The following is a 27,973-nucleotide window of genomic DNA, read 5'->3' as shown; positions in this document are numbered from 1 at the left end:
ACGATTGGTTCACCCGCAATCTGACATTATGTGGTCATGTTGTTATTTCTCCACCTTTTTTCACCCTGTGTATCTGTTCTGGAGCATCATTACCCTAAAATCTCTAATGCGTTACCGTCTGTGCTTGAATTAACAGCGTCTGTTAGTGTCCTGTATCGAGTCGCATCTGCGTTCGCTGGAAGAGATGCGTGGCGTCCTCCAGACAGAGATTCAGGAGAACACGGCCCACGGGGAGGCCCTGGAGGTGCTGGTCCGTGAGCGCTGTGTGCCCGTGGAGCAGGAGAGGTACAGCCTGTTCATAGGAGACCTGGAGAGGGTCCTCAACCTGCTGCTGTGTCTCTCTGCTCGGCTGGCCAGGGTACAGAACGCCCTGAGCACCGTGGACCAACACACAGATGCTGAGGAGAAGGTGAGGAACCGAAAGCTTTGTTTTTGGAGGGCTTTTTTTTGTCTTTGGAGATCTGTGGGTTCATAAATAAGAGCACTTTCCTTTCATCTTCTTTTATTAATTTCTGTATGCTGTAAAAAAAAAAAAAAGCATGCAAAAACTTGATGAGTAAGCATTTATTGTTGAATTTGAATTTTTTGTCAAAGCTTCATAATTATCTAATGGTAATACAGTTGCCAGCAGGGACTGTTTTGAAAACTCTCCACAGTGGTGCATTCAATGACCCTCCGAAATCTCAGGAAATAACCAAACTAACATAATCAAAATTTCAATTTTTCCTTTTCTGTCAGAGTACTCTAATTATTCACGTTTTACATCACGCAACTAATTAAAAGCATGAAACCGAACCATCAAACTATGAATCTTTGTCCATCTGTCTTTTCAGTACAAAGCACCAGTATGTTAATGAAGGCATACTCTGACTGACTCCTGGGTTAAAGGTCAATGGAATCTGTTACCTAAGATATGATAAAAATCTACTGATGTACTGTAATGTGCCATCACGTGTTTTACTGTCCCATTTACGCTCCTGTCTCGTCCCCTTGGAGCTGTTTATACATACACACTAATGCATGCCAGTAAAAACGTACTGTTAGCGTGTGCTCCAGGTGGATTATCTTGCTATGTCACCTTACAGATCTCATTCAGTGCAGTTTGTTTCGAGCCTCTGGCCAAAAGACAGCGATGAGTGTCAGAAGTGTGTGGCTGCTCCCATGCCCTCAGCCATACTCTGTCCTGTTGACTTTAGAAGAGCAAACATGCCACTTGAAGCCAAAAGTTGAAGGGCGACTCTAATGGAGTCAAGGTTTCTCACCGTGTGGAATTCGAAAAATGCTGTTTATCTGTGTTTAATTGCCAATTTTTAGCTTATCTATGTTTGAGCTGAATGCTTTTTGAGACATTTGAAGATTAGATATACTGCAGTTTAATAGGTCTGAGCTTTCTGGTTTGACATATTGAGAAATACTTAAATGTCATCATGTTGCATACGAGGGAGCTCCGTGATTAGGCCTTTATTTCAAATCTAATTTAATATACTCCTGTCTGAATGAGAGCAATGAGTTTGCTATTATCATGAGTCGTGCCACTTGAGCTCTGTGCTTTGCTTTGTTTTCCCTCTGAACATCCTGTTTCATTGTGATTCCCAGTGTTTTCAGCATCAGTTTATGTTTGCATGGATGCATTAGATTTCAAGGTTTACCCCTCAAAGGGCTCCTTGTTAGTTTGTCCATCTGCAAAAGCCCGGCTGTACGTGCAGCATACTGAGGGCTTGTTAGAGGCTCATTTGTTTTCTTGCTGTTATCAGCAACACTGGTATTTACACTGACTCACCGAAACTCCAGCCCGGTTTCGGTGACATTTGTATCTACCCTGCCCTCTGTTGACACAAGGAAACACTGCACCTCCTGTCCTGTGGCTGTTTGAAATATGATCATACAACTTTCACAGCTCTCTTTTGTATGGACCAAGATATTACTTTTCAATTAAAACAATAAATATAACCCAAATTATGAGGCTTGTAGGTAAAAAAATAAAGCTTTTTGGCATGATTAACTTTCAGATTTTCTATCAGCAGTTCTCTCAAATTCTGTATTTGGCTTTGCTTACAGAAGGATATTTTTTTTATTCATGTTATCAGCATGGGACTAATGCTCTGCAAGGCATGAAATTAACACCAGGATAAGGCTGCAATAACAGACCAAACATATTTCTTTTTCTTTTTATCATGTAAAATAGAGAGGAAATGTAACCTTTTATCAGGTGTAATTCATCTTCTTCACCCTCTGTCTCTGCACTCAGGATTCTCTGGACAGTCGCCACCGTCTGCTGTGCAAACAGAGGGAGGACGCCAAAGATCTGAAGGACAACCTGGACCGGAGAGAGAACCTGGTCTCCACCTTCCTGTCGCGTCAGCTGTCCGCCGAGCAGCTGCAGGACTACCGGCGCTTCGTCCAGACCAAGGCCTCGCTGCTCATCCAGCAGAAGGACCTGGAGGAGAGGCAGCGGCTGAGAGAGGAGCAGCTGGAGGCCCTCACCAACAGCCTGAGTCTGTGAAGGGAGGAGCAACAAAAGCACTGATTCCTCCTTTCTTTCTCAATGCTCGGAGACACGTTAGTGGCTTTCTGGCTCAGTTTGCCACATAGACACATGAGGCGTGGATCATTAGTGGTCCAGCTGGTACCTCCAACCTTTTGCACCCTGTCATGACGTTTGTTTGTCCTTTAAAAGAGGCTACCGAGGAAGCCATCACGCCGCCTGCTCTCCTCTCCTAACGATAGGCCACACATGAGATGAGCAATAAAGATTGTCGAGGCTGAAGCTCGTTGCCTTGCTGTCGTCTACCGAGAGTGCCCAGAACGCTCGCCCACCCAATTTCCGCCCATTGTCAGTCTGCACAATCTGCAGCGTGCATCTGAAGACTTTTCCCAACATGTTGTACATGTGTCCGTTGAAAAGAGGACTGAACTGTTTTTTTTCTGTGTGCCTTTGGTATTGATTTTGTTGTGGAACATTTCCCATTAGAGCTGCTGGTTGGAAACTTTTTGTCCCTTACTTAGCGATTCAGCAATTTCACTTTTCAATAAGATGGTAGTGCTACAGCTTGTATCTGCACCTGTGGAAACCTATTATAAGCTTTAAGATTGTATTTTGACCAGTGAGAAGGCTTCAGTGAAAGAGAGTAGCCTGAGAGGGGGCAGTGTACTGTATCATGTCAGTAAAATGTACAATAGATGTAGTAGATTTAATCTTTTTTTTTATGTTTTTATTTTTAAATGTGTTTCAAATTAAGGCACTAAAAACCAAAAAGGGTGAATGAAAAAAAGCACTTTGTAATGATACATGAATGCACATTTCTTCAAATCAGATGAGAATGATTTCAAGTGAACGCCTTACTCCATCCATTTAAACAATATTTCTATTTTTCCCTCTTGTTGTCATTGATTTTTAATAGGAATGTTTCTCAGAAGGTACACAAGCGCACCCAGCAACATTAAGGATTGTGTGCAAATACTTTTCCAGCCAATTTCATACTTAATGTCATTAAGTCTTGATGATTTCATGCTGGATCGGTTCCTCATACGGAGGTGCTAAACCTCTTAAAAGCAGATTATAAGTAAGCAATTATATCACTGAGTATTTTCTCCCAAATGTCCCTTTGTCGCACAAGTGACATGTGATACTTGAAATACTTTTTTTAAGAGGAAAAGTCCACAGTCTTCACTTCAGGTTTCTGAAACTAATTTTCTCTTCTCTACCTCCACAGCGTAGCCACTTTTAGACACGTGTAGCCTTTGAGTGTATTTAAATGCACACAGCTTTAGTGAAAAAGCTCTTCTTGGTAGCCCTGGATGAAAACACACTCTGGAATCAAAAGATTTCCCCCCCCTAATTTCTGAAGTCTCACATTTTAAAAACTGTTTCTACATTAATTTTTGTCAGTAGTTTTTAAAACTTGTATGAATTTCTTTTTACTGAATCTCCAAACACATCGGAGAGTTGTTCCAAGAGCGATGCGAGCTGCTGCTCTGCATCAGAATATGTGCAGCGTGCGTGTGCTTGAATCCTTGAATGTCGTAATTATGTGTGTGTAGAGATTAGGTGCGGAACAGAAAGACAGATCTCCTGTCGGTGTTTGCTGTGTACGTTTTCAACAAAACTCCTATGAAGTCGTAACGTGATCAAATTGTGAGCATCCCTCAGGAAATTCTACCTGTTGGCTGTACTGAAAAGAAAAAAAAAAAAAATCCCGCGTATGGGTTGACTGTTGTTTATGTGATATTTATGTAAGAGGCAGATCATCGTTAGCAACCTCCACTCACAGAAAACCATTTATTCACTCACTCAAAATGTTAGAAAAAGTGGGCAGTATGACTAAAAGCGTGTTTTCCCTCACAAGTAGGAAATCCTTCCTCACCGATGGACTTTTTCATGTTTTTCGCTGTGCAGTCTCACCACCGCCGCCACCGCCCCTCAACCATTTCTCTGGAGGTTTGTGACTGTGCCCGCTAATGTTTGCTAAACAAGTGTATGTTTGTTTTGGCCTTTGTGCTGACGCAGGGCTGAAGGGTTAGAAAGACTCTCATGTTGTTCCCTACAGCCTGCTGGAATTTCTTAAGTATGCAAAAGACCAACATTTTGGAGAAAGAAAGACTTGGGGGGGAGAGAAAGTGTAGAAAATACTCCCACAAAGGAGCAGCACACGGATAAATCCTCATTTTAGCTGTTCTGCATTCATACTAACCAACAATTGTCAACTTCCTGAGTCATTTCTTGCTTCTGTCATTCAATCAAAGCAGTGTTTTGTGGAGGTTGCAGAAAAGGGGCTTGTTTTTGAAGTAGGATTATATTTTTTTAGCTGCGGATTTCATTTCACACAATGGAGGCATGTGACATTGATACGAACAGAACCTGTTTTAAAGCCAAGAAGGAAAGGCATATGTCAGCGTGGTGGTTTGACAGCAGAGACATTTCTAAATCCACTCTTTCCGCTATATTTCACACCTGGTTTCCACTGAGAGTTTGAGTTGTTTTTTGTGCCTGTTTGGAATTGTAAATTCCATGATGTTTGTAATATTGTGAATAAATTAAGCTCTCCCTCTCATTCTGGTGCACCACATTTGTTCTTTCTTTCCCAAACAACATTGGTTTAGGAGCATCACATCCAGTGCAAGATACTGTATATAGAAGTACAGATATAGGGTACATGCAATATTTATAGAAAGAGTGAATTATGATTTGCAATATTCAAGCTGTGAGAACAGGTTAGGGTTGGACATTTTCTCATATTATTTTTCATAAACTTGTTAAATACAGTTATTTATTGTCATGTTTTGGCTTTCCTCTGCTAGAAATGTGAAGTTTCCTCAGTAATTGAAGCGCTCCTCCAGTGATTGTTCTCTCACAGATCGTCTCTGCCCTCTGCAGGCATATCAGCACACTGCTTCTGAGAGTCCAGTGAGTTACTGTTACTGAGCCGAGAGCATGAATTTACATGTTCTGTTTCAACACAGTGCGGAGCTTCATCATCCATCGGAGACAAAAGAACAATTACAACCAGAGATTACAGATATGCTTTCCTGGTGGGAGAGGAGGAAGCATATTTATAACTTTCTGGTGCTTTTTTGTCATCGGGATTGTGTTTCCTCTACAGTAATCCTCACTAATATCTTGCTTCTTTTTGTTGGTTTGACAGTTTGTGTACAGATTAAACAGACAAGATATAACAGAGCCAGGTTAGCTCTTTCCCTGTGTATCCATGCTATGCTAAGCTAACTGTCTGCTGGGTCCAGCTTCATATTGAATGGACAGGTACCACAACAGAATCAGGTAAATGGAAGTTTAAAGCAATAGTTTGACTTTTTTGGAAATACACTTCGACATTTCTTGCTGAAAGTGGATTTAAAGCCATTGTCATGACATGTACAGTAAAAATGAAGCTGGACCCTGGAGGCAGTTAGCTTAGCTTGGAAAAAAGATTAGAAGCAAGGGGAAACAGCTAGCCTGGCTCCGTCCAAAGTTAACAAAATCTACCACCAGACCTCTACCGCTAACTAATTACCATAGATAGATTGAACAATATACATATATATAAGAGTTATTTAGCCAATTTTTGTTCACTTTAGACAGAGCCAGGCTAGCTCTTTCTCAGTGTATCTATGCTATGCTAAGCTAACCCGCTGCTGGTGTTCTGTGATACCCACCAAAATATGCTACTTACTACATCACAATAGGTAGTTTAAGTTTGGGGTTAGCGTTACGGTCAGTGCTATCAGTTTGCATCAAAGTAGGATTCTTCAACAAGGCAGCATAAATTGTCATAACACTGGACGTAGCTTCACATTTACCGTACAGACACGAGTCACATTTTGGGGCTCAGAATGGGACTAAATGTTGTTTCGATTGGGATATATTTTCTCTCTCTTCCTACCCTCCCCATTTGTTCAGCCTCGCAGTGGAATGCCGTTCAGTTTGTTTGTCAGCAAAAACAAACGCTTATTAAAAGGCGTAGAATGGACTGAGGGGGAAAAACAATGATTTCATGCCGGCAAGTGGCAGAGGAAACCTCAGGAGGAGAGCGAGGCAGCACTTAGCGTACTTCACAAAGTGGAAAGCACTTTACATCAGATTCCCACTGAAGGCAGCAGGCACATAAAACACGACACAAGTCAGGGAATTTTAAGCAAGTAAGATCTTTGTCAGACACTAACTACAGGGTAATTAGGTTTAGTGTCATTAAAAAGATGCTAAAGTGGAAGTGATGGAGCATTTGGTGGCGAATGCTGCAGACAACAAACAGGAGGGAACAGGATGGCCTGAACACTGCAGCAGCAGTTGTGTCACAGCTCCGGGTAATGAGGAGTTTTGCTGCTGATAATCACCGACTGTGTCCTTCTGTCTCAGGAAAACAGAAAACGCTGGATGACACATAAGCTCCAGTTGGTAAGCAACATCTACACCATGAAGGGAGCGCAGAGTGTGATTCTCTTTGCTGCGTGCCACCAAATAACTGTTAAACTGACCATGATATACAGTGTCTGGAGGTCAAGAGGGCGCTTGAACGTGACAATGACTGTGATTACTGTACCAGCTGCTCAAATTGGTGGCTTGAAAGCTCACTTTTCAAGCTGAACTCTGAACTCTGTGCCTGCAGGAATGCCGGCACACCTTCAGTCTCCTCCTCTAACTTCTGCTCTACCTCCAACTCTAACCACTGCTCAGTCATGAGGACTAGCAAAGCTTTGTTCTCAAGCCATAACACTTACAGTAAAGCTGTATTTATATTGCCTCTTTGTTACAGTAGATGTCTCTGTTGAAGCCTCGCTCTAATTAAGCTCACTTAAGCCCTGCTCATAACTTCTTGACACACGGGATGAAAGTTATTGTGAAAATGCATTCTAGATCTTCCTCATTATATTTCTCCACTGCCTCCAATTTCAACTTAAATTTACCACTTACACGTCCATATTTTCATTTTCACATAGTGGTGTTTCTCCTCCTGTTATCTAAAGGACTGGAGTACGGTTTCCACCACTCTGGGCCTTGTTGCTGACCTTGTGATGGCCTCTCTCCTTGCAGCAGCAGCAGCAGAAAAGAACATTCGCTTAATGAAACCCTGAGGCTCGGAGATGAAACATCGTCTTGACGTAAAGGCAATGGAAGCTGCTGGGGAAGTGACATCATGAGACACGAAAGAAGCAGAGGGAGACGAGCAGCCGGAGAATGAGCCAGCACTTCTTCTTCACCCGTGGCTCTTTTATCTCCCAAACAAGCTGCAACTCAAATCTTACTTTTATTCTTGTCTAGTCGACACCAAACTGATAGCGCAGTCACATCTGTGGAGGAAAACGAAGCGGGACAGACAGGAAACGAGGCAACAGAGCCGGCTCTTCTGCCGCTTCTTGTCTTCAGGCTGCAGGGGCCGGTGATATCATTAACACATTACTATCAGCCACACACATGCACGCACACGCTAACACACACTCATTCCCAGCCAGCTGTGTATTTGGCTGAATCACAGCTGTCTCAACAAGCCAGTAGATGGATTCCAGCCACATTTCAGAGAAGTTTTGGCATGCAGATGATTTATTAATGATTTATGGAACACCTGCACACTCCTTCATGAGTGACACACCCTTTGTCTTTTCCAGTAACATATATTGTGAGTCTGTGAAATCCACTATTTGTTTTCTTCCAGGGGATTTCAGTGGGATGTTTGCCTCTCATAAATGCTTCGCAGTGTTTAATAATTAATCTGTTACAAAGTGGTGCGATGATGAAGAGGCATGTCCTCTAATTCCTCCTCAGAGGCACCAACATTTCTCAGATTTTTATTTTAGTTTATTAATTTATTTTGTCTCTTTGAGAGGTTTGATTCAACTGTAAGCCAGTGAGGACATCCTCAGTTTCAGCTCTGGCATATTTGCCTCTTGAAGTCGAGGGGAAGACCACTTCACTTCTTACTCAGAGGTGAAAACACTGAAGAAAACAAGTCAAGTCTTGACCTTTGTGTTAATCAGTAACAGGAAGTTTGTGTCATAGATTGATTTTCTGTTAGCACTGATATCAAAAACAGATTAAAAGAGGACATTTTTCATCAGAACATTTAAAAATCTAGTTTTGTATCCATGTAAACTTTGTGATAATAAGTATTGTACAGTGTGATTGATTCCTTATGTTACAGAGTGCAGCTCATTTCAAATCACAGTAAATGGGAATGTATGAAATGACATTAATTGAGATTAACCTCATTTTGCAGCTACCTTACTGACATGAGTGCTAGGTGCTGAAATGCTACAGTGGAAAATAAATATGACTCGTAATTTTGAAAAACACAAACTCATAACAATCAGTCATTAAACATAATTAACCTTGAGATAAACATGTTTGCTTAAGTTCAGAAGGGCAGGCTGAGATGATGATGCCTTCAAGAGACCACAGACAGTGAGTAACGAAATGACTCACAGGACCTGCTGGAATAGTTTCCTGTAAACACTCCTTAAGGTACAGCTCGTACAGGTAAGATGTCAGACTAACTCTATGCGTCTAACACAGACTCAGTCAACCAGGTGGCCTCTGATACCATCATCAATCCTTAGTCTTTGATTGATTACCCCTTAGACCACACAGTTAAACTCTGCAGATCATATCCAATCAGAATTTCATCTTTTGTATCATCTGCCAAATATCAATGTCAGAAAATATAAATAAAACACAAAAATGAGGAAGGAGTCTGACTTTTTTTTTAAGAGTGTCATTGCTGACAACGGCCTGGAAATCAGTCAGATTCTCTGAGGGAGGCATGGCTCATCATTCCTCCTGAAAATCAAAGTTCTGAGTTCTTTACATGAAAGCATCTGAAAAGGTTCTCTCTCTGAAGCTGCCGTCTTCTCGTTCCTCGCTGGGGTCCTCGCTCACAGAGTAAAATCCCATCCTCTGCTTGTGCTTCTTCTTGTGGCCCGTCGTGTGGGGCTGGAAGAGACGGCTTATGGAATGCAGGCCCTTGGAGAGATCTGGGAACAGGTCCAGCTCTTCTTTCTCATGCAGGGTCCTCTCCTGAGCCTGCTGGGCTTTGGGTTCACCCAGCATCTCTCTCAACGTCTCAGAAATGCCTTTGTGCAGATAGTGGTAGGCCCTCTTCCCGCAGTTGTCCCTGATGCTCGGGTCGGCCCCGTACTCCCCCACCAGCATGGCCATGATGTACTCCTGGTCGTGCAAGGCGGCGATGTGCAAAGGCGTATATCCGCCATGTGTTTTTGCATTAATGTCAATGTCAACCCCTCCTTGCTTGGACAGGCTGATAATCTTCACAAGCATTTCGCTGTTTCCACATTTGGCTGCCCAGTGCAGAGCGGTGAACCCTGACATGAAGTCCCTCTTCTCGGCCAGCTGGTTGTCTCTTAGCAGCAGGCCGTAAACCTGGCTCCAGTGGCCGGAGGCACACTTGACCAGCCATTCATGCTCTGACTGCTCCAAGGGAACCAAGGAGGGGACCTTTGTCTCTTTGGGCTCTTCTGACACCTTGGTGCTCTTCACTGTCCTCCTCAGCTGGGGGGAGCTGACGCTGCTCTCCGCCAAAGGAGGCCTCCTCTTGCTCCTGAAGGTGTCCAGCGTTGGGCTTTCAGGGGCGTCATCTGAGCCCGCTTTCAGCTTGCGGATCTCAACTCTGGTGGTGCTGGGAGGCATTCTCAGAGGTAAGGCATATGGTTTGCTCACTGTGGACTCACTGACTGCACCCCTCTTTGAGCAGGTGTCTCCACTTCTATCCTGCCTTTGGATCTCAAAACTCAGCATTCTTTTGACTCTCATGTCCGCATTTTTGCTCCTTTGCAATGCAAGCGCTATAGGAGAAAGTAACTCAGTCGGATTTTCGCCACTTTCACTACTTGCCAGTTCTTGATCGGGTTCAGAGGCAGCTGACCTCTCCCCTCCTGCATCACCGGCGCCTTCAGTCTTCTCAGTCTTCCGCACAGGTGGGCGCTGCTGCTCACCTGTCAGAAGGAGCTCTCTATTGTTTTCCGGAGTCTGGACACCGTCCAGTAAATGCTGGTACATTTTCTTCACGACAACGTACCGCACACCGTCGATTTCTTTCACGAAGGCGACCGTGTTGACGAAGGTCTTGAAAAGCTCCCTGTTTCGGGTTTTCTCTGCGGGATCGTCGCAGTCTATTGAACCTTTGAACTTGCCCACCAAGTCGGACTTCCTCACTTTGCCCCCCTCCGATAACAGAAGAGACAGGACGGATTCTTGCGTCAAAGCCATTATAAAAACCGCAGACAACACGCGGATTAAAGTTAAAACGTGTGTCTAAGAGCCGCGCGGTGTCCTGTTACTTTATCCAGGTGACAGTACAGCAGCCTCACCTGGCTCACTTCTCTCCTCCCTGTCTGCTGGAGTCTCTTTCCGGGGAAAGTGCAGACGTGGATGCAATTTGAATAATATATGCAGATGTTTCCCTGCAGGCAAAGTGGCTGCGAGTTCCCGAAGACTTTTCAGCTGAAGACGGATAATCAAGCTGTTTTCGTGCATTTTTCTATCACAATGAAAGTGAAGACATTAATAAATAAGTAATTCTTGCTGTTTTTATTTTGTTTTAAAAATGAATTAAAGATAAAATGCATGTTTCAACAATCCCAGTACTCAAAAAGACCTCATGGAAACTATTCCTCTCATTTCCATTCAGAGTCTATTAACTAAGCACACATTTACAATGCATTCATTTAACATAAAGGGTGCTTATACTTGTTATCAGTACGTTACGTTATGCAAAGTTATCACATGCATATTTATAGCCATAGTTTAATAAAATACTACTACTACTATAAATAATAATAATACAACTTCTACCACCCCTATAATGATAGAAATACTACACAGTAATAGTAGACTGACCATTACCAGGCTTTTACAACTGAAATGTACCACTCTGAAGCTCAAAATGCAGTAAAAACGCACAAACACAAAGTTTATAAATGTATAATGTAAAGTGTATGCCAGCGTAAAGCTGTGAAAATTACACATCTCCAGTGCAGCTAGGCTACATACACGTTCAAGCAGTGAGATACACACAGTACAGATGTACTGGTTTTGGACTAAATAGGGTACAATATTGCAATGATATCAAATGGGGTGCTCTGATTGGTTGAGCCACATTCTAGTAAAATCAATCTGTGACCTCATTAATTCATTTAAATATTAATACCCGAGCTTGAAAACGACACATACACAGTCGGCTGCACTGAAGTGATGATCAGCTATTTTAGTTGATCTTTTATCTCCACCGCTGACACACATATTTCTGCTCTCCCCGCCGTCGCTATGTCGTGCTGTTCGCTCCTGTCCTGGCTTGCAATACGTGCGGCATGACATTCCTGGACTGAATGAGGAGTTCCTTAGAAGCGGCCATATTGGAACGTATGTGTCCCACCCAAAGATGAAACCTGAACGTCAAGATAGTTCACGTCCTGTTTGAGCGTTGACCGTTACACCGCCTGGAAACGCATCGAGGCGACTTTAAACTTCACCAGATTCAGAATATGCCAACTTTATTTGGCAAGCACTTATGATAATCAATGAAAATAGATACTAGTTTTTTTTAAACGTTTGAGTTAGCCCGCAGTAGTGGGCGTGTGTTAAACAGTAACTACAGAATTCATTAGCTCTGTTTGTCGACTTATTTCCCTACCATCCCGCGCTACGTACTTCAGCTAAATCAAGCAAGCCTCTTTCACCTCTCATGGACTCCCACCCAAAGCTGAAACGAAGAAAATAAACCATTTACCCTGACTGTGCGAACTAGAAGAGAACTAGCAGGGAATTATCTTGTCGCCTAGCCAGCCGCCTCCCTGCCCAGTTACGAGCTCTTCTCCGTCTTGGGTCCCTCTCTTCCTATCTCTGTCAGCTCAGCTCAGTAGTTTAGCAGGCTAGCACGGAGAGACGAGGGCTGCTCCCTTTCGCCTCTGCTCAGTCTGCTCCAGCACACCAACACCACACATTCCGCACCATGGCTGCCACGGACGTTGACGTGTTCTCGGTAAGTAAAAAGCCACGGCGCCCCTTGTGTGTTTTTCCTCCTCTTTTGGGAGTGAAAACATTGCAGGAGCAGCCGCGGGAGCGCTTGGTTGTGATTGATAAAAGTGAGTGTGTGTTAGCTGGGCATGAAGCTAAGCCTCCCCCGCTTTTGAAGCCTGTGATGTGGGCTCAGTCGAGATGGTGGAAGAGATTTCTGTGATGGTGACTGGGTTTCTTTCAGTCAAGACAAATGAAAACGACGCTGGGCTGCTTTTAATGTCGTGACTTGTAATGTTTATTTTCGTAATTTGCGTCTCCAACGTTACCCATGAATGCGTAGCTGACCATTAGGGTGTAACGTGTGGCACCATTCAGCTTGTCACTTGGCTATAAACACTAAACATTTAGCTATCATAGCACACGTTTTTAACACAACAAATTCAGTGGGTAGCTAGCAGATAAAAACTATAAAGTAAGATACTGTTGCTGTGAAGTCACTGTCGTGCAGACACACTTGAGGTCCTTAGTAGGTGTAACTTATTACAGTAGTGTAAAGCTGCAATGCTGGTTGGGCTACTACATCTAGATAGCAGTAACCACCAAAGTGTTGACATGTGGCCTCTTCTTAACTTCCTGTTCAGGGGTGCAAAATTAAACTCACGTCCTTCACTCATAATGTGATATTTACACGTTAGGCCATGCCAGTTTGAACAGCTTGATGCTAAGCAAGCTTTGGCTGCACCGCTGATGGTTTGTTTGTCTATTAACGCCTTTGCATGTCACAGTAGTAGGTGAGGCATATTCTCATATGAGAGTGGAATGTATCCTGCATTATTTTCCTTGTGACAAGCCCAGTCATTCAGGCATGACTCTGATGGTACAGCATAGTGATGCAATACAGGCTTAAGAAAATACCAGTGGCATACAGTGAGATAGTAAGCTCTCAAGAATTTGCACAACAAAGCATGTGCATTATGGAAAACCAATGTAATTGTGACGGAGGGAATGCACAGGAGAGGATTTGAATTGGGTGATTAACTTTTTGGCAGATGCTTGAAGAGATCCTTGCAGCGGTGAATTGGACAGTAAGCAGCGCTGAGTTGCAGGGATAAAGAGATTAAGAACACACTCCGGGCCACTCCTACCACTTATTGGTGCAACACATGTCTGCGAAGGAAGGAAAGGATCCAAAAAGAGGGTGCTTAGGATATTGCACGCTTGGCATTTCTTAAGTTAGGAAGGTATCCAAGAGGGGCTGCAGGTTGCAGAGGATATTGCAGAGTTGCGATTGGTGAAATGTCTCTTTTGGAATACAGAATTAGGAAAGTGATTAATGAGCAAAATGCTGAGGAGCTGCAGTGAAGCAGGCTTGTGGGATGACAGTTTTAGCAGCAGCACGGTGGCCTGACTGGCCGACTTCCTGTCCAACTTTCGGAACTAAGTGAGACCATATTGAACAAACTGACGTGCTCGCCTGGCAGTTTGTGTAAAGGGCACGCTGTTAATTATGTGCAACTATTGATATGGATGTGTGGTTGGCTGCATTGTTGGCTCATGTCAATCCCATGTTGCTTTGGGTTAACTTTCTAGGCCAGAGCCACATGAGGCGATCAATGGAGCCAACTGCCCATCTATTGTTTTCACTCATTGATTGCATCAGAGTGTGTACCGTATATATAAATGGATGTAGTTCATTTAAATGGTTATGTAATCAAATGCCCTGTAACATATTTAGCATGTACAGTGCTTACTGACCCTGAAGAGTATTGTCCCTCCTGCGAGGCCTGCATGCATAAAATGAAATGAACTTCATAAAGTGCTTAAAGGCAAGAGACAAGGAAGGAGGAATTATGAGGCAAGTCGCATGCACTTTAAAGCTGCAGCTTTGCTTGTTTGTGCAGAGGGTGATGTTAACTTGTGAATACATTATCTACATATATTCTGTAGTTAGATTTATCTAGTGAATTCAGTCTATATGCGTTCACTTCCATATGGTTCAGCTGTATGTTGCTCAGAGCAGATTGCAGGTGGAGTATACCAACTGTTGTGTATCATCAGTGATGTTAGCTGTATATAGAACATACAGGCCAGAACTGCCTCGAGCGAGCTTGTCAAATCCAGTGTTACAGATGAATAATGACAGCCGAGCTGCAGCCTCAGTTGTGATGAGTCAATATCCGTCTATAGAATAGGTCAGAATTAGTCAAAGGTGGGTCCTGAGCCCGAATTGTGAGGATTAAAATAGCTTTCCATATTATATTGGCAAAAGCAAAATGAATGAAATTTGAAGCGGTAATGTTTGTTTTGATGTTGTACTAACATCAGCGTTCTTTCTGTTTGAATGAAGGAAGGATAGTTTGATTCTTGTAGCACCCAGTGAACCCATCAGCAGTAATATGTGTAGCTGAAAGTTTGGCCCTGCACCTCAAAGTGCTTGACATGGGATATAGGTCTGTTTTTATCAGTATGAACAGTAAAAAGGTCAATTTTTTTCAATTGTGATTCAGATTCTGAACCATGCATCTTGTGCAAGGCATGTATGTGAACGGCCAAATCAAGTCAGTCCAGGCTCGTCCACATAAAACTGGCCTGGCTGAGGCAGCTCTAGCAGGACAGGCAACAAAGAACAGAAAGGAAAAGAAAGGGGGCACTCATTAATCTGACACTTTGTACTTTGCCCGCAAATTCAGTTGGCTGTGATGCCTGTAAATGTCAATGGGAAAGGCAGTAAATGAGACAAATGCATCTGCTTACTGTTCTCAAGTCAAACCTGCAAATGCAAACTGCAAACAACATGCAGTTGCATGTTATTTTCTCTGATCAGTCAATGCTATCAAAACTGGATTTACTGCATGCAAAAAGGTCACAGAGTTGTCAGATTTCACTTAGTGTCCATCATTCCAGAGATACCTCAGCCACATAAGATTTTTTATTACTTACCTAAAGTGCTCTCCAGGGGGATCCACATTTTTAAAGAGTGCAGTCTGTGATTAAATCAAATTCGCCTCCTTGATTTTCACTTTACCAACGACATTCAATAGCGTGCTTAAGTAGTCTGGATCTTGAAACATGTGAAAGCTTTGACATTCATGGAAGAGAGAAAAGCTCACCTGATCCAGACAAGTTTAACCTCTAATCCATTAAAAAGAAAACACTTGGCTTGTCGCCAACAACATAACTGGCAGAAGTATAGAAATTATTTTTATAGGATCAGACATTCGCTTCCTCAGTTCAGTGATAGTAAGGAAACTGTGTATTTCTGAAAAGCCCTGTAAAGATGAGTGAGCTGTACATCTGTTTCATAAAATGGTTCCTGTCTCCTCTCCCATCTGTCTCCCTCTTTTTTTTTTTTTCTTTTTTTGTCTTTCCTGTTGGCCATAGATGAGACTGAGCAGTAATGTGGCCATACAGTTGTCGTGCATGAGTGTAAGATTAGAGAGAGAGAGAGAGAGAGAGAGCGCACTTTTGATAAGATAATGGACAAAAACAGAGAAAAACTAGTTTTTATCTCCGTGCTTGTGGATTCCTGATGGCACATCACCCAAATCTCAACCGTCAACATTTTTAACATTGCAACATCACCATGAGCACAAGTAGCAGCAGGAGAGTGGCTATAGCAGTGCACAAGGGCAAAATCTGTAGGTGTGGTTAGAGCTGACGGCATTGCAAAAGCATCTTATCGAAGTCTGTTTCTTTTTCAACGACATAAGATATAAAAAAAACCCCTCTCCCTTTCAGATCTCAGAAGTATGACCGGTAGATGATTAAAACTGAAGCGACATCAGGCACTTTCATAAGCCACGTGTCCATCACTGGACAGGAAGCACCAACCACATCGTCCAAAGAGTACTGAATGTGTATGTGGGTTTGTCATTGAGGTTGTCATGCGGTCTCCTCGTCTCATAGATGCTAAGTTGAGTTAGGCCCGTAGTGTCTCCAGAAGCCCCCAAACTGACGTCTCCTCTCAACACTGAAGCGTTATGCTGCTCACAGTGAGTACACTTCAAACCACAACAGGCTAAAGGGATGACTCATCCTTCAAAAACCAGCTGAGTATTTGTTAGAGAAGTGTGTGTTTTGTTTTTTTTTGTTATAAAATAGATGTCAGTCGTTTCAAATGTTGCTTTCATAAAGTAGGTTTTCAAATTTTGGACCCCTGCCCAGAAGTGGGACCATGTCAGCTTAGCTTTAGTCCTGTGACGCTGTTAAATATGGACACATCTTATAGAGCTCTCAGTTTGACTACTGTCTACTGTCAAGTTAAAGATAGGACAGGAGAGACGAGACTGTGCCTTTGGTGTGCAGTATTAGATTGTGTGTTTAGTTCAAATGTTAAGGCTGAATAAGAAAAGGCTAAATACCTTCAACTTACATTATATGAATCATAGAAAAGCAGCAAAGCCTCACAATGAATAGAAATAATGCATACAGGAAGTGGAAATGCCTAATGATGTGATCGAAGGGAATATAGAACAGCACCCAGCAGATGATGTGGCCTCTTTAAAATTTAACGTGAAAACAAGACATTCAAGGGAAACTAGTTCTACACAAAGTGCACCTTAAGTTATTGTAAATATTTGAAGCCTTTTCGGAGGCCTTCCCACCAGCTGCAGCGGCGTGCGTCTCAGTCTGCCAGGTTGCTGCTGCTGTCTGTCAGGTGGAGGCTCACTGAGGCAGACACGAGCTGCAAACACAAGTCAGACACGAGTCAGGTGGGAATGGAGGCCAGCAGGCGAGAGGGAGGCTGAAGGGTGGATAGAGAGACAGCAGCAGCAGGAGCAGGAGGAGGAGGAGTGAGTGATAGGACAATTTCAGGTCATATTAGGACTGTTTGCCAAAAATGTCTCTCCGTGGAGTGATGGGTGCTTCGAACGTCTTGTTTTTTTTGCCCTCAGTTTATGTCAAGTTGGATCCGCGTCATGTATTTATTTAACCTTTCAGAAAGTTGATGTCACGGCTTATGTCTCATTCGCCCCGCTGCCAGGGTGCTCACTCACATGGAGTTTACAGACTCACTAATTTGGCATTTTTTAATGGGCCATTTTGACAAATGTAAAGAATTATAAGCAAAAAAAGGTGCTTGAGATGTGGCCCACAGCGTCACTCACTGAATCTTTTTGGGAGGGTACAGTTGCTATTAGTTTGTCTGAAGGTTGAGCCACAGTGACTTTGAAAAGCCCTGCTTTAAATTAATCCTTCAAGTCGCTGATTCAGCAGAAAATGGTCTGGGAAATTGTGATTGGTATTCATCCACGCATATAGTCATTTGAAAGACTAAAGAATCAATAATTTAATCAGACACATCACGGAAAGATGAATCTACAATGAAACAAATCATTGAATTTAGCTGTTTCCTTCTGTGACATTTCAAAATGTCTTCTCTGAAAAAGGCCCTTTGCTGGCAGACAGAAGCGGTTCACATCAGCCTGCTGTGCCTCGTGGATGAACTAGCTTGTATGGGTTGTGCCTCATTTCACTCTGAGCCACCTGGGGCCCCTGTGAGCAGCCATTTCCTGTTGGCTCGGTGCTACGATGGCCTGGGAACTTTGTTGTTTCCTCACCCTGGGACAGTTAACCAGAAGCTTTTCATTCCTGTCATACTTAACGCTGCTGCTCGTCTCCTCTCTGAGCCAGCTTCGATGGGTGGACAGGCGGATGCCTCAGAGTTTCGCTGAAAGCCCCTGTCTGTCTGCTGCTCACACTTCCTTCGCTAAAGGCAGCAGCTTATGCTGTTGTCATTAAATGTTTTAGGAACTAAGACGATCAGGTTTATTTTTAGCTTTGTGATGCATTGTTTGTGTAATCCATTTTGTTATGAAAAGAGCTTCATAAGATGGAAATTCAGCCAGATTAAAACTGAGAAAATGACCAAAAATAGAGTAGCTGTAGCTCTCACATACTGAACATACACGAATACAGAAAATTACATGCAAGTTAAGTACAGTCTGTTTAATTTTCCTGCTATTTTATATTCCTGCTCTGCTACATTTTAAAGCAAATGTTGTACTTTTTACTTGCCATTTTGCATGCAAAACACATAATCTGCCTCTATAACATGATGCATCGTGCACATTATCTGCTTCTATCAAGTTATCTAATTGAGTCGGCCAGTGCAGTCAGAATATTGCAACCAGTTTTTCAATGCAAGTTGAAGACACTCATCCCTGAGTCCAATGCACACGCACACATTCAGTCCGTTACGTCAATGCATGGCGAGTTTGTGTCCACGTCTGCACTTCCGCTGTGTCTGATCCTTAAAGATAACACTGTTGGTCAGGTCCGCGTGCTTTTTTTTTTTTTTTTTTTTTGTAGTCCTCAGTCACGACCCATCTGCCCCTTATGATTCACACACAGAGATTATGAGCTCCTGACAGCTTGTCTGGTTCAGTGTTGGAGGTCAACCTAGAATTATCTCATGTGTCAGGATCCTTCTTACTGTGCTGAATTTGAGAGTTTCACCAGCCTGGTTTGGTAAGTTTTTTCACCAGAAACAAGGTTCACATGGTCAGAGAGCCTCCTTTATACTGATTGTGACACTTTGGCCATGTTGGCACAGAATAGGCACAGTCTGTGACCTGAATTGTAAATTTTCAGACAATTCCCTGGTCGCACCAATGTTGTAAAGGTGCCCTTGAGCAAGACGCCTAGTCACCAAAATGTGAGCAGTGAAGTGAAACCGGGGTGTTGATGGAACATGACCACGCAGGCCTTTATTTATCCTTCCCTGCATAAATAAAGGCTAACATAAATTGTCGACCTCTCCTATTTTGAAACACAGCTCAGAAATCCAGCGAGTCATTGCACCGGTTTCCCTTCAGGCGCGATACCAGCAGCCACACCCTCTCCCTCCAGCAATCTATCCGAATATCTCCGCAAGCTTCATTGAGCTGCCTGAATACCACAGGGAAGAATTAATGTTGTCTGACAAGCTCCAAGTTTACGCCGACTGACAAACAATAAATGGCCGCTGTCTCTTCCTCATCCTCTTGAACCTGCTATTGAGTACCGCAGTTGTTACATTCACTTGGCAGATGCGACTCGGTTTAAGTTCATTCACACTCAAAAGGAACAAGAACTAGTTGTCATCAAGAACTCGAAGTGAAACCTTCCCAAATAAAAGGCAAAAGTATGGTAGAGGGCTACATTGCACTGAAAGCTGTCTGTCATGCACAGTACATCACTTAAAGGGCAGGTTCACAGTTTTTATGGCTGCCCTCAAACAATAGTCAGCTGCTCGTATGAACATTAAGATAGATTTCGCTGGCTGTAATCGTCTCTCCTGATTACGACGCCGTAGCTCCTTTTGCATCCGTGAACACATTGTTCCATAAGGAAACCACAGCAGTCGAAAGTGGGAATTTCAAGTTTTGTGTCTGTGGCTCTGCTGCTGCTTGACTTGCCATGGAACACATTTTTCTCACCTTGGCTTGATGTTTCACAAACATCACGTTTAGAGACACTTAAAGCATATTAACAGCTTGTATTGATTCTGTTTTTCATCGAACACGGGCGTTAATGTAATATAATAGACTCCCAGCGCTCCGAGGCTCAGCGCGGTATTGCCGAGCTCAGTTCATGTCAGATTACTCCAGTGGTGTTGCCTGACACATTAAGCCCTGTTTCTCTTTTTTTCTGTTATACTTCCTCACACACACACACACACACACACACACACACACACACACACACACACACACACAGTGCTCATCTTTTACTGTGCAGTTCAGTCGGGTTTGTAACTCCTCTGCTCTGTATGTATGCTGAGCCTGCCTCCACCTCTCAGTTCGGCGCAGTCGGCTTGCGTTCAGCTGAGCTTTGCTCTGCTCTCAGGCTGCCTGTGTTCTGTGACATCAGCCTTCAAGTATGCAGTCCTTCGTGGCTCAGCCAGACGAGCTCGGGTGGCCCCATTCATCTCAAGGTGCTGTCTGCTCCCCCCTCTCCAGCTTTAGCACGCTTTTTCTTCCCACTGACTGTCTCTCCTTCAGACGAGATGGGCTAGATAAGGGAGATCAAAGGTGAAAACGCTTACAACCCAATAATTTTGCCTGTCTGTCTTTGGTGTATATCGGTAATCTTTGTGCTTTTAGCTCCAGGATGCTCTCTCTTAAATGCACGTTGGACAGTGTGGTTGCGCACAGTCTCTGCAGTAATTTACTGTAGCAGTGACTCCAGATCATTTTTGGTTTTGTTTACAGAGTTGGGTGGTGTAGTTTGTTTCACTTAATTGGAAAATATGATTATATGTGGGGGTTAAATGGTTTTATATCTTGCATTCACGTTGCTTGTACTCTGTGGCTGTGGTCACCCGTCAGTGCAGAAGTAACAGAAAGCAGTACCTTTGAAATGTTTATGTTTTTGTCGAAATATTTCCAAAGAACTGCAAAACTCACAGCCCGATGTGACTTCTATTCCCAGCCGAGCGTATCCTCATCGTGCCCCATATTAAATCCCTGAATGAGTTCACTTCTCTGGTTGCCTCTTATAAAGAGCATCTTATCTCTGTGTGGAAGTGTCTTAAGTTCCTCACACTCGTGAAGGATTATTCTTGAATCCTCACTGCAGGCCCTGATTACCTAACACAGAATGTTAGGCGACGGGTTTTACATCTGCAGAACGTACCAAGGGTCTTTGATGTTCATTTGCATAGGAATGTGAGGGCTTCAGCAAACAGCTCTTCCTACCTCCGACTAATGTCTTCCCCATGTGCGTTTTCCTCACATTGCAACCAGACTTTTAATGTTTTGTTTTGTGCTGTTTGTGTCCCTCAGAACGAAGAGAAGCGTAACCTGAGTTTGGGCGGACATGTTGGATTTGACAGCCTCCCTGACCAGCTGGTCAGTAAATCGGTCACACAGGGATTTTGTTTTAACATCCTCTGTGTAGGTGAGTACCAAGCGACAGCGTGGCTACAGTGTGCGTGACAGACTGTGTTTAATTTTGGAAACAATTAGCAACTCATAGAAACGCCGTGCTGTAATACTGAGCATTTTTCCTTTAGTCTTAACTTGATTTGTTTCCCTGCAGACAGCATGCGTAGCTACAACAAAACCGCGACCCTCTGTTGTTTTTCCCGACATGAAAGAAATGCACTTGTGTTGCTGCAGTGAAAACCTCATGTCTGAAAGCTGATGAATTGCTCCCCCTTGCTCTCTCCACTTCCTACCCTCCACAGGGGAGACTGGTATCGGCAAGTCAACGTTAATGAACACGCTCTTCAACACCATGTTTGAGAACGAAGAGGCGAGCCACTATCAGAATGGCGTGTATCTGCGGCCGCGAACGTACGACCTGCAGGAGAGCAACGTCCACCTCAAGCTGACCATCGTCGACACCGTTGGCTTCGGTGATCAGATCAACAAAGAGGATAGGTGAGGATGGAGAAATGACAGCTGATGATGAGACAGCGAGGTGATTTGATGTGCAGTTAAAAAAATGTTGAGATGAGTGACAAAGTCAAAGTTTTCCGACGTTCCAGGATATAAATATCCTGCTTCAGCTGCATTTCAGTGTGAAGTTGGTCCTAACTGCACATTTAACTGAAGTCATTTCAGTGTTGGAAGAAGCACTCAGATCCTTTATTCAAGTAAAAGTACTGATACAGCAATGTCAAAATAATGCTTAAGCAAAAGCGCAGAAGTATTATCAGCAACTTGTACTTTAAGTATGAGAAGTAAAAGTAGTATATTTAGTAGTGATGCAGCAGTTGCTGTAGCTGTTAGTTTTAACTGCTTTACATACAGTTAAATAGTGTAATCCAGTGTTTCCCAACTGAGGGAGTGGGTCCTGAGGGGTCATGAGATGATTAATGGGAGAGGAAAGAAGAAAAAACAAAGGTCTGCTTGTATTCATTTTTCAGGATCTTTCTCTAATCTTTGTTTTTTTGGTGAAATATTGGAAAGTTTGAGATCCTTCAGCTTTGAACAGGTATTAAAATGAAGCCATGCGAGAAGTTTAGAGGGGAAATGTCTGTTTGGTGGAGCTGTTAGCAACCCATAGACATCTGAAATCTGACGGGTGGCCCAAATTACACCACAGGGAACCACCAGTTTAATCTTTAACAGCGTGTTGTATTTTATAAGCTTACATGTTTTTTATGTATGATCCCAATCTGAAAAGTAAGAAGTAACTATAGCTGTCAGATAGCTGTAGTAGAGTAAAAAGTACAATATTTCACTTCAAAATGAAGCAGAGTACAACTATAAGGTAACATAAAGTGGGTAGGAGCAGTACTGGAGTAAATATGTAGAGTGACTGACGCTTGGACAAGCTTTTAATGCAATCGATATACACTCTGTAACCGGATTTAAACCAGTTTTAAGCCACGCATTTATGCTTCTTGACCTGCTCATTCCCATACAGTCCACTTAGATGACAGTGTGTATAAAACAAACCATGATCAATCTCACAAACAGCCGACTCCTGACTATTGAAACGGCGCATTTTCCCGTCAATCTCGATCCAAACCCTCCCTTCTATTTGCGAGATGACAGCGCCTTAGTTTCGCCCAAGTTAGGTCCATGTTGCCCAGGGATACAAATGAGAGAAACAGACACAAAATAATATCTGTCCAGGTTTCCTGCACATTTCGCTTCTCTCTGTAGGATGGAAATCAGGCGAGGTGGGACAGCAGAAAAGAGGAAATAGTTGATTTTCTTTTTTTGACATTCAGCTGTGGAATGGCGTGTTCTTGTTGCGACCGAGCCAGCGAGCAGCAGTCTCACGCCCTTTGATAGCAGCTTTCTCTGTAGGCTGAATAAACCAACATGGTGCAGGACAGGCCCTGCAGCGGACTGTAAATGCACACAGAGAGCTTCAAAAGGTCAGAGTTGGTGCATTCCACACAGAAGATTGAAGATGGATGCGAGGGGAGAGGACAGATGACTGTAAACATGGTGCTAGCTGAGGAGAATAGATTTTTTATTTATTTTTTTTCTTTTTGACTCGCGTCTCGCTCTGAGCTGCAGAATGCAGTGTGGGAAGACATGTTGTGAATTTGACAAGATTACCAGTGTAGTCTGCGGTTAATTTAAGTGATTAGCAGGGATGTTTGTGAAATGTGAGGATGGTTAACAGGAGGACACGACGAAGCATTTTACTAGTGAGCTATAGGACAGGACAGGATGTTTTGTAGCCCCGTCATCAAAACAAAGTCTGATTCAAGCCGGTACCTTACGTGTAACATGATGATCCCTGGACTTGTTGCAGTGGTTTTTCCTTCTGTCGTGTTCACACTGTGAGCACACAAAGAAACAGCTGGCTTTCAGATTTAAACATCTGTCTCCTCATACCACTGAAACTGTACATTTTGGCTTTGACTCTTCTCTGGGAATGCATCACATGGGCCACACTACAAGACACTGAGGTCACCGTGTAGCGCCCAAATATAGCAACACATCATAAGCATTTGTTTGGGAACCACAGGGATGTCCGTGTAGAACATTTTTGAGGCATAAATTGGAGGTGAGGCTGCTGGAATTTTGGGAAGGGAACAAATTTATTGAATTTATCATAACCAAATGAATAAACCACAACCTCACATAAAAGAGACTTGCGATCCAGGGTGCTGTGATGCAATGTATTAAATATGTGGCTGCCTTCTAATGAGCTCGTCCTCATCTTTTACAAATGAACTGACCTAATTGAGCTAAAACCTCAGACTCAAACTGCTCCAAACAAGCTTGCTATGGCACAAATTATCTTCAGGCTGTCTCATGACTGACCGTTATCACGCTGGTGACTCTTTTGGGGTTGAAGGACATTAATAATAGAGACAAACAGCACTGCTGCAATAACAATTTAGTAAAGGACAGTTCATCTTTCTTTACATTGAACTTGATAAACACTGCAGGGAGAAAATTGTACATATGTGTTATATACTGGCAGATATTTGCAGCGCAACAATCTGGGTATGTCTCTCCAAGGCAAATCTTAATGAAGTTCTGGAGAGTTAGACAAATCTGCTCAAGTGTTAGCTTAGTGTTGCGGCATGACAGCCAAAAAAAAACATAGACTTTTTGCTTTTGATTAATTCATCCATACCTTTCTGGTCATGTTCGTCTAGCTGCACATGCAAAACGCTGATGAGCAGACAATAAAATTTCTGTGATTTACTGGTGACACTTCAGGCTACGAAGACCATCGTAGCTCTGTGAGAGAGGACAGGATGTTTTGCAGCCTCTGATTTGTTTCAACCAGACTCCCATAAGTCGAGCACAGATTTCATGCAGCACTGAGCTGCACAGCTCTAAGCTGAGATCTTGGCATGGAATCAGATCGCACAGTTACTGAAAACATGACTGTCTCGGTTCATTTCCCCCGTGACAAGTCCACATTTCCTCTTATATTCATTACCAGTGCACGAATAAGAAGACAAATATTTATGCTTTTACCCTCAGACATAAATCCTTACAGTTTCTCTTTGGCTGTCTCTGCAGTTACAAGCCCATCGTTGACTACATCGACACTCAGTTCGAAAACTATCTCCAGGAGGAGCTGAAGATCAAGCGCTCACTGTTCAACTACCACGACACCAGGATCCACATCTGCCTTTACTTCATCGCCCCTACAGGACACTCCCTCAAGTCCCTGGACCTCGTCACTATGAAAAAACTGGACAGCAAGGTACACACAGCTGACACAGAGACACATCCATGTGTTTGCTGTGGTCTTCCCTTTTGCACAAAAAGCACACACTCCCAGTCTTTCCCCATTGTCCTTTCCCATTGTCTGTGAATATAACCATCAGTGTGGCTGAAATCTGACCTCCCTTTCACTGCGACTGGTGTGCATTTCTCTCAGACTTGGCGATCTCTGATCTTTTTGCCGGGGTGTGGACTCTCTGCGTCCCAGAAGGCTAAAGTGAAAAGAAAAAAACGCTGCAGTGACCGCGCCGACTTCTATTTCAACATATAAGATTTCAAGAAACGTTCACATGGCATTCTTTGGAGTGAAGCTATTTGGCTGTTAGTGTGGAATGAATTGAAGAGTTTTGGTAAGACCTGCCATACAGGAGGAGTTTCGCTCTTAAAAGCCAACATGTTGCATGTTTATTGCAAGTGAAAATCTATCAAAATCTACGTCACATTACAGCATCCATAATAGATGACGTAACATGTTTACATGTCAGTTGTGCGCCAGTCAACAGTCGCTGCTTCTTGCTGGTTTTCTGTGAGTGTTACTGCACAGATTTATTGGTCAGGGGATCTGTGTTCTGCCACACTGCCGATGAGCGCGGCTCAGTGGAGACACAATCACTGGCTCGACCTCAATTAGACAACTGGTGGAAAAAAAACCTCATCACAACAGCACTCGGAGCGTGAAGGAAGAGGAGGGGGAGAAGAGTAGTTTTAGAGTCGAAGGACAGTCACAGAGAGGAAATAAGTGCATTTTAAGGTCTGAGTTGGAGCCAAAATGTTGTTATTATGTTTCAGTTTTGGGGAAATCTTTCATAAGCCATCATTGCCGAGGTTTTCTTGAATTTTTGAGTCTCTGTAGCTTGTTTTGCTGTTGTGGCTATTGCTATCAGCAGATCCCTTTCTCTGCAGTCGCACTTGAAAAAATTCAGCCTGTTGATAGTTTGATCAAATTTTTCTGTGACCGCTCAGCCGAAACCGTCCCGCGGTTTTTGATCTTAAATCTTGGTTTCAAAGTGTGGGAAGTGTGGAATCTAAGGAAGGGAAAAGATCCTCAAAACATTTCAAAGCACATGTTCACAAAGCCCAGAGGAGAAGGAACGACAGAGAAAGAGGCAGTGAAAGTGCAAACCTGAAGATTTGTGTGTCCTCAAGCCTCAACCCTGCATGTGCTCGTTTGACCCCAGGAAAGATTGACGACCGACGTCTTCCATGTCTACAAGCTCGTAAATTGAGAAAGCTGCACGGACAAAGATGATGGAATGCCATTAATGTCTTTTTGTTGAAGTGTGTGTATTTGTTTGTATGATTTATATCCTGTCACAACACCTTAAGGTTCAAGTGGTGAACGTCTCTCCAAGCTTTCTTGTGAACGACTGAGCCTTTCATGGATGCCCCTTTCATACCCAATCATGATACTATCACCTGTTACCACTCAGCCTGTTCACCTGTGGAATGATCCAAACAGGTGTTTTTGGAGCATTCTTTGTCTTTTGTTGCTCCTGTCCCAACTTGATTGAAACATATTGGGAGCATCAAATTCAGAATAAGCAGATATTAACAAAAATCAATGAAGCTGATGAGGTAAAGCATTAAATATATTGTCTTGGATAGATAAATACTGACAGCAGTGCTGTAGGAATGACAAAGTGGCAGCTTTAGCCCTGCGTGCCTCCGGTGATGCAATGATAATGAATCCAGAGCAAAGCAGATGGTCAGCTTGTGACGAAAACCTGCTGGCTTACAGTAGCTCTGCCAGCTATTGATGCACGGCTGCGCATCTCCGCCAGATCTCCTGATACTATTCAAGACAGTGACCTCATACTTCCCCCAACTGTCACTCTCAAGGGACAGTTAACAGTTTTATGAGGACTTCAGAAAAACTGATTTTGTAATTTCTTGCACTGTAGAGTTTAACCAGGTTTTGTAGGTCTCAGTGAGTGTTAATTCACTAAATGTAAATGTTGATTAAGTATTTCACTTCATCTTTCAAGTATTTTAATTGTCATAGAAGTCAGAAGTCACGACAGGAGCACTTCTGTTTATTTCCACGAGGAAACCAGATTACTGCTCTGTCCTCAGTGGAAACTCACACAAATAACTGAGAGGACTTCACACAGAAAGGGCCAAGATCCAAATTCAGCACTTTTCTTGCTGTGAGGCGACAGCGCTGACCACTGAGTCTCTGTGCTGTCTTTACCAGCCAACAGAGTGATCAAAACCTGGCAGCCTGCTTTTACCAACTGTCCCCTGATACCATCCAAACCGCCACCGCATGCACAGCCAAATCTCTGTACCCCTGGCTTTGAAGCAAGATATGGGAGCTTACCTGAGCTAAATATATTATCTGTACCACGGTATATGAACCACAGCGAAGCGGTTAACATGAGCGAAATGTGTTTGCCACGGTGTAGCAGCTTAGCAGCTATACACTCCCTTCATATGAGTGAAAGCAAAGCAGCTTACCTCTCCTAAATCTCCCCATCCATTCACATGCACTGAATTCTCTTTCTTGTGAACCTCCAGCGTGGCTCTAAGGGCCATTTTGGTTACTCACAAGCCTTTTCTCAGCAGAAAGTGTCGAAAGTGTAAAATAACAGCGGTGTTGGCACTTTTATTGAAAATGATTTACAACGTTGTGAGTGCGACATTGGGTGGCCACGGTGAACACCACTCTGACCTCAGTGGCCCCGTCCCAGAAATCTTTCCACTATGTGAAATATGACCGCTGTTTTATCTGAAAGCGAGCCAGTGCTGAGTGACCACGGTGTGGATGTGACACTGTTTTTCTTTGCAGGCTTGATGGGGTTGCGCTTGCACGGGTCTCTCTCTTGATAGAATGTGTTGTAGGAAATATTTGAAGCAGCATCTCACCACATAC

At 43.3% G+C, this 27,973-nt stretch overlaps 3 protein-coding genes across 8 annotated transcripts in view; 2 read left to right on the top strand and 1 right to left on the bottom strand.

The window, feature by feature from the left end:
• The window catches only part of shroom1 (shroom family member 1), a 31,163-nt gene extending 26,113 nt beyond the window's left edge, over positions 1-5,050 (top strand). For 3 of the 4 annotated variants that reach the window (XM_076750794.1, XM_076750793.1, XM_076750792.1), the window contains 2 exons: positions 137-409; positions 2,249-5,050. In XM_076750794.1, coding sequence (XP_076606909.1) covers positions 137-409; positions 2,249-2,503 — 528 coding nt within the window. In that variant the 3' untranslated portion in view covers positions 2,504-5,050. The remainder of the gene's footprint in view (positions 1-136; positions 410-2,248) is intronic. The other variant, XM_076750796.1, reaches the window with a different exon arrangement.
• A 4,088-nt stretch (positions 5,051-9,138) lies between these two features.
• On the bottom strand, positions 9,139-10,764 carry sowahaa (sosondowah ankyrin repeat domain family member Aa). Its single transcript, XM_076751228.1, has one exon. The coding sequence runs from the start codon at positions 10,709-10,711 to the stop codon at positions 9,290-9,292; it is 1,422 nt and encodes a 473-aa protein (XP_076607343.1). The 5' UTR covers positions 10,712-10,764; the 3' UTR covers positions 9,139-9,289.
• A 1,569-nt stretch (positions 10,765-12,333) lies between these two features.
• The window catches only part of septin8a (septin 8a), a 38,793-nt gene continuing 23,153 nt past the window's right edge, over positions 12,334-27,973 (top strand). For 2 of the 3 annotated variants that reach the window (XM_076751041.1, XM_076751042.1), the window contains exons 1-4: positions 12,336-12,482; positions 21,229-21,343; positions 21,633-21,828; positions 24,895-25,081. In XM_076751041.1, coding sequence (XP_076607156.1) covers positions 12,453-12,482; positions 21,229-21,343; positions 21,633-21,828; positions 24,895-25,081 — 528 coding nt within the window. In that variant the 5' untranslated portion in view covers positions 12,336-12,452. Of the gene's footprint in view, positions 12,483-21,228; positions 21,344-21,632; positions 21,829-24,894; positions 25,082-27,973 lie in introns of all 3 variants that reach the window. The other variant, XM_076751040.1, reaches the window with a different exon arrangement.

This window comes from Chaetodon auriga, chromosome 15, assembly GCF_051107435.1.
Source record: "Chaetodon auriga isolate fChaAug3 chromosome 15, fChaAug3.hap1, whole genome shotgun sequence".
NCBI lineage: Eukaryota > Metazoa > Chordata > Actinopteri > Chaetodontiformes > Chaetodontidae > Chaetodon > Chaetodon auriga.
This window is presented reverse-complemented; position numbering and strand designations above follow the sequence as displayed.

Coding starts and splice junctions, on each gene's coding strand:
- sowahaa (XM_076751228.1), bottom strand. CDS start 10,711: ATGGCTTTGACGCAAGAATCCGTCCTGTCTCTTCTGTTATCGGAGGGG.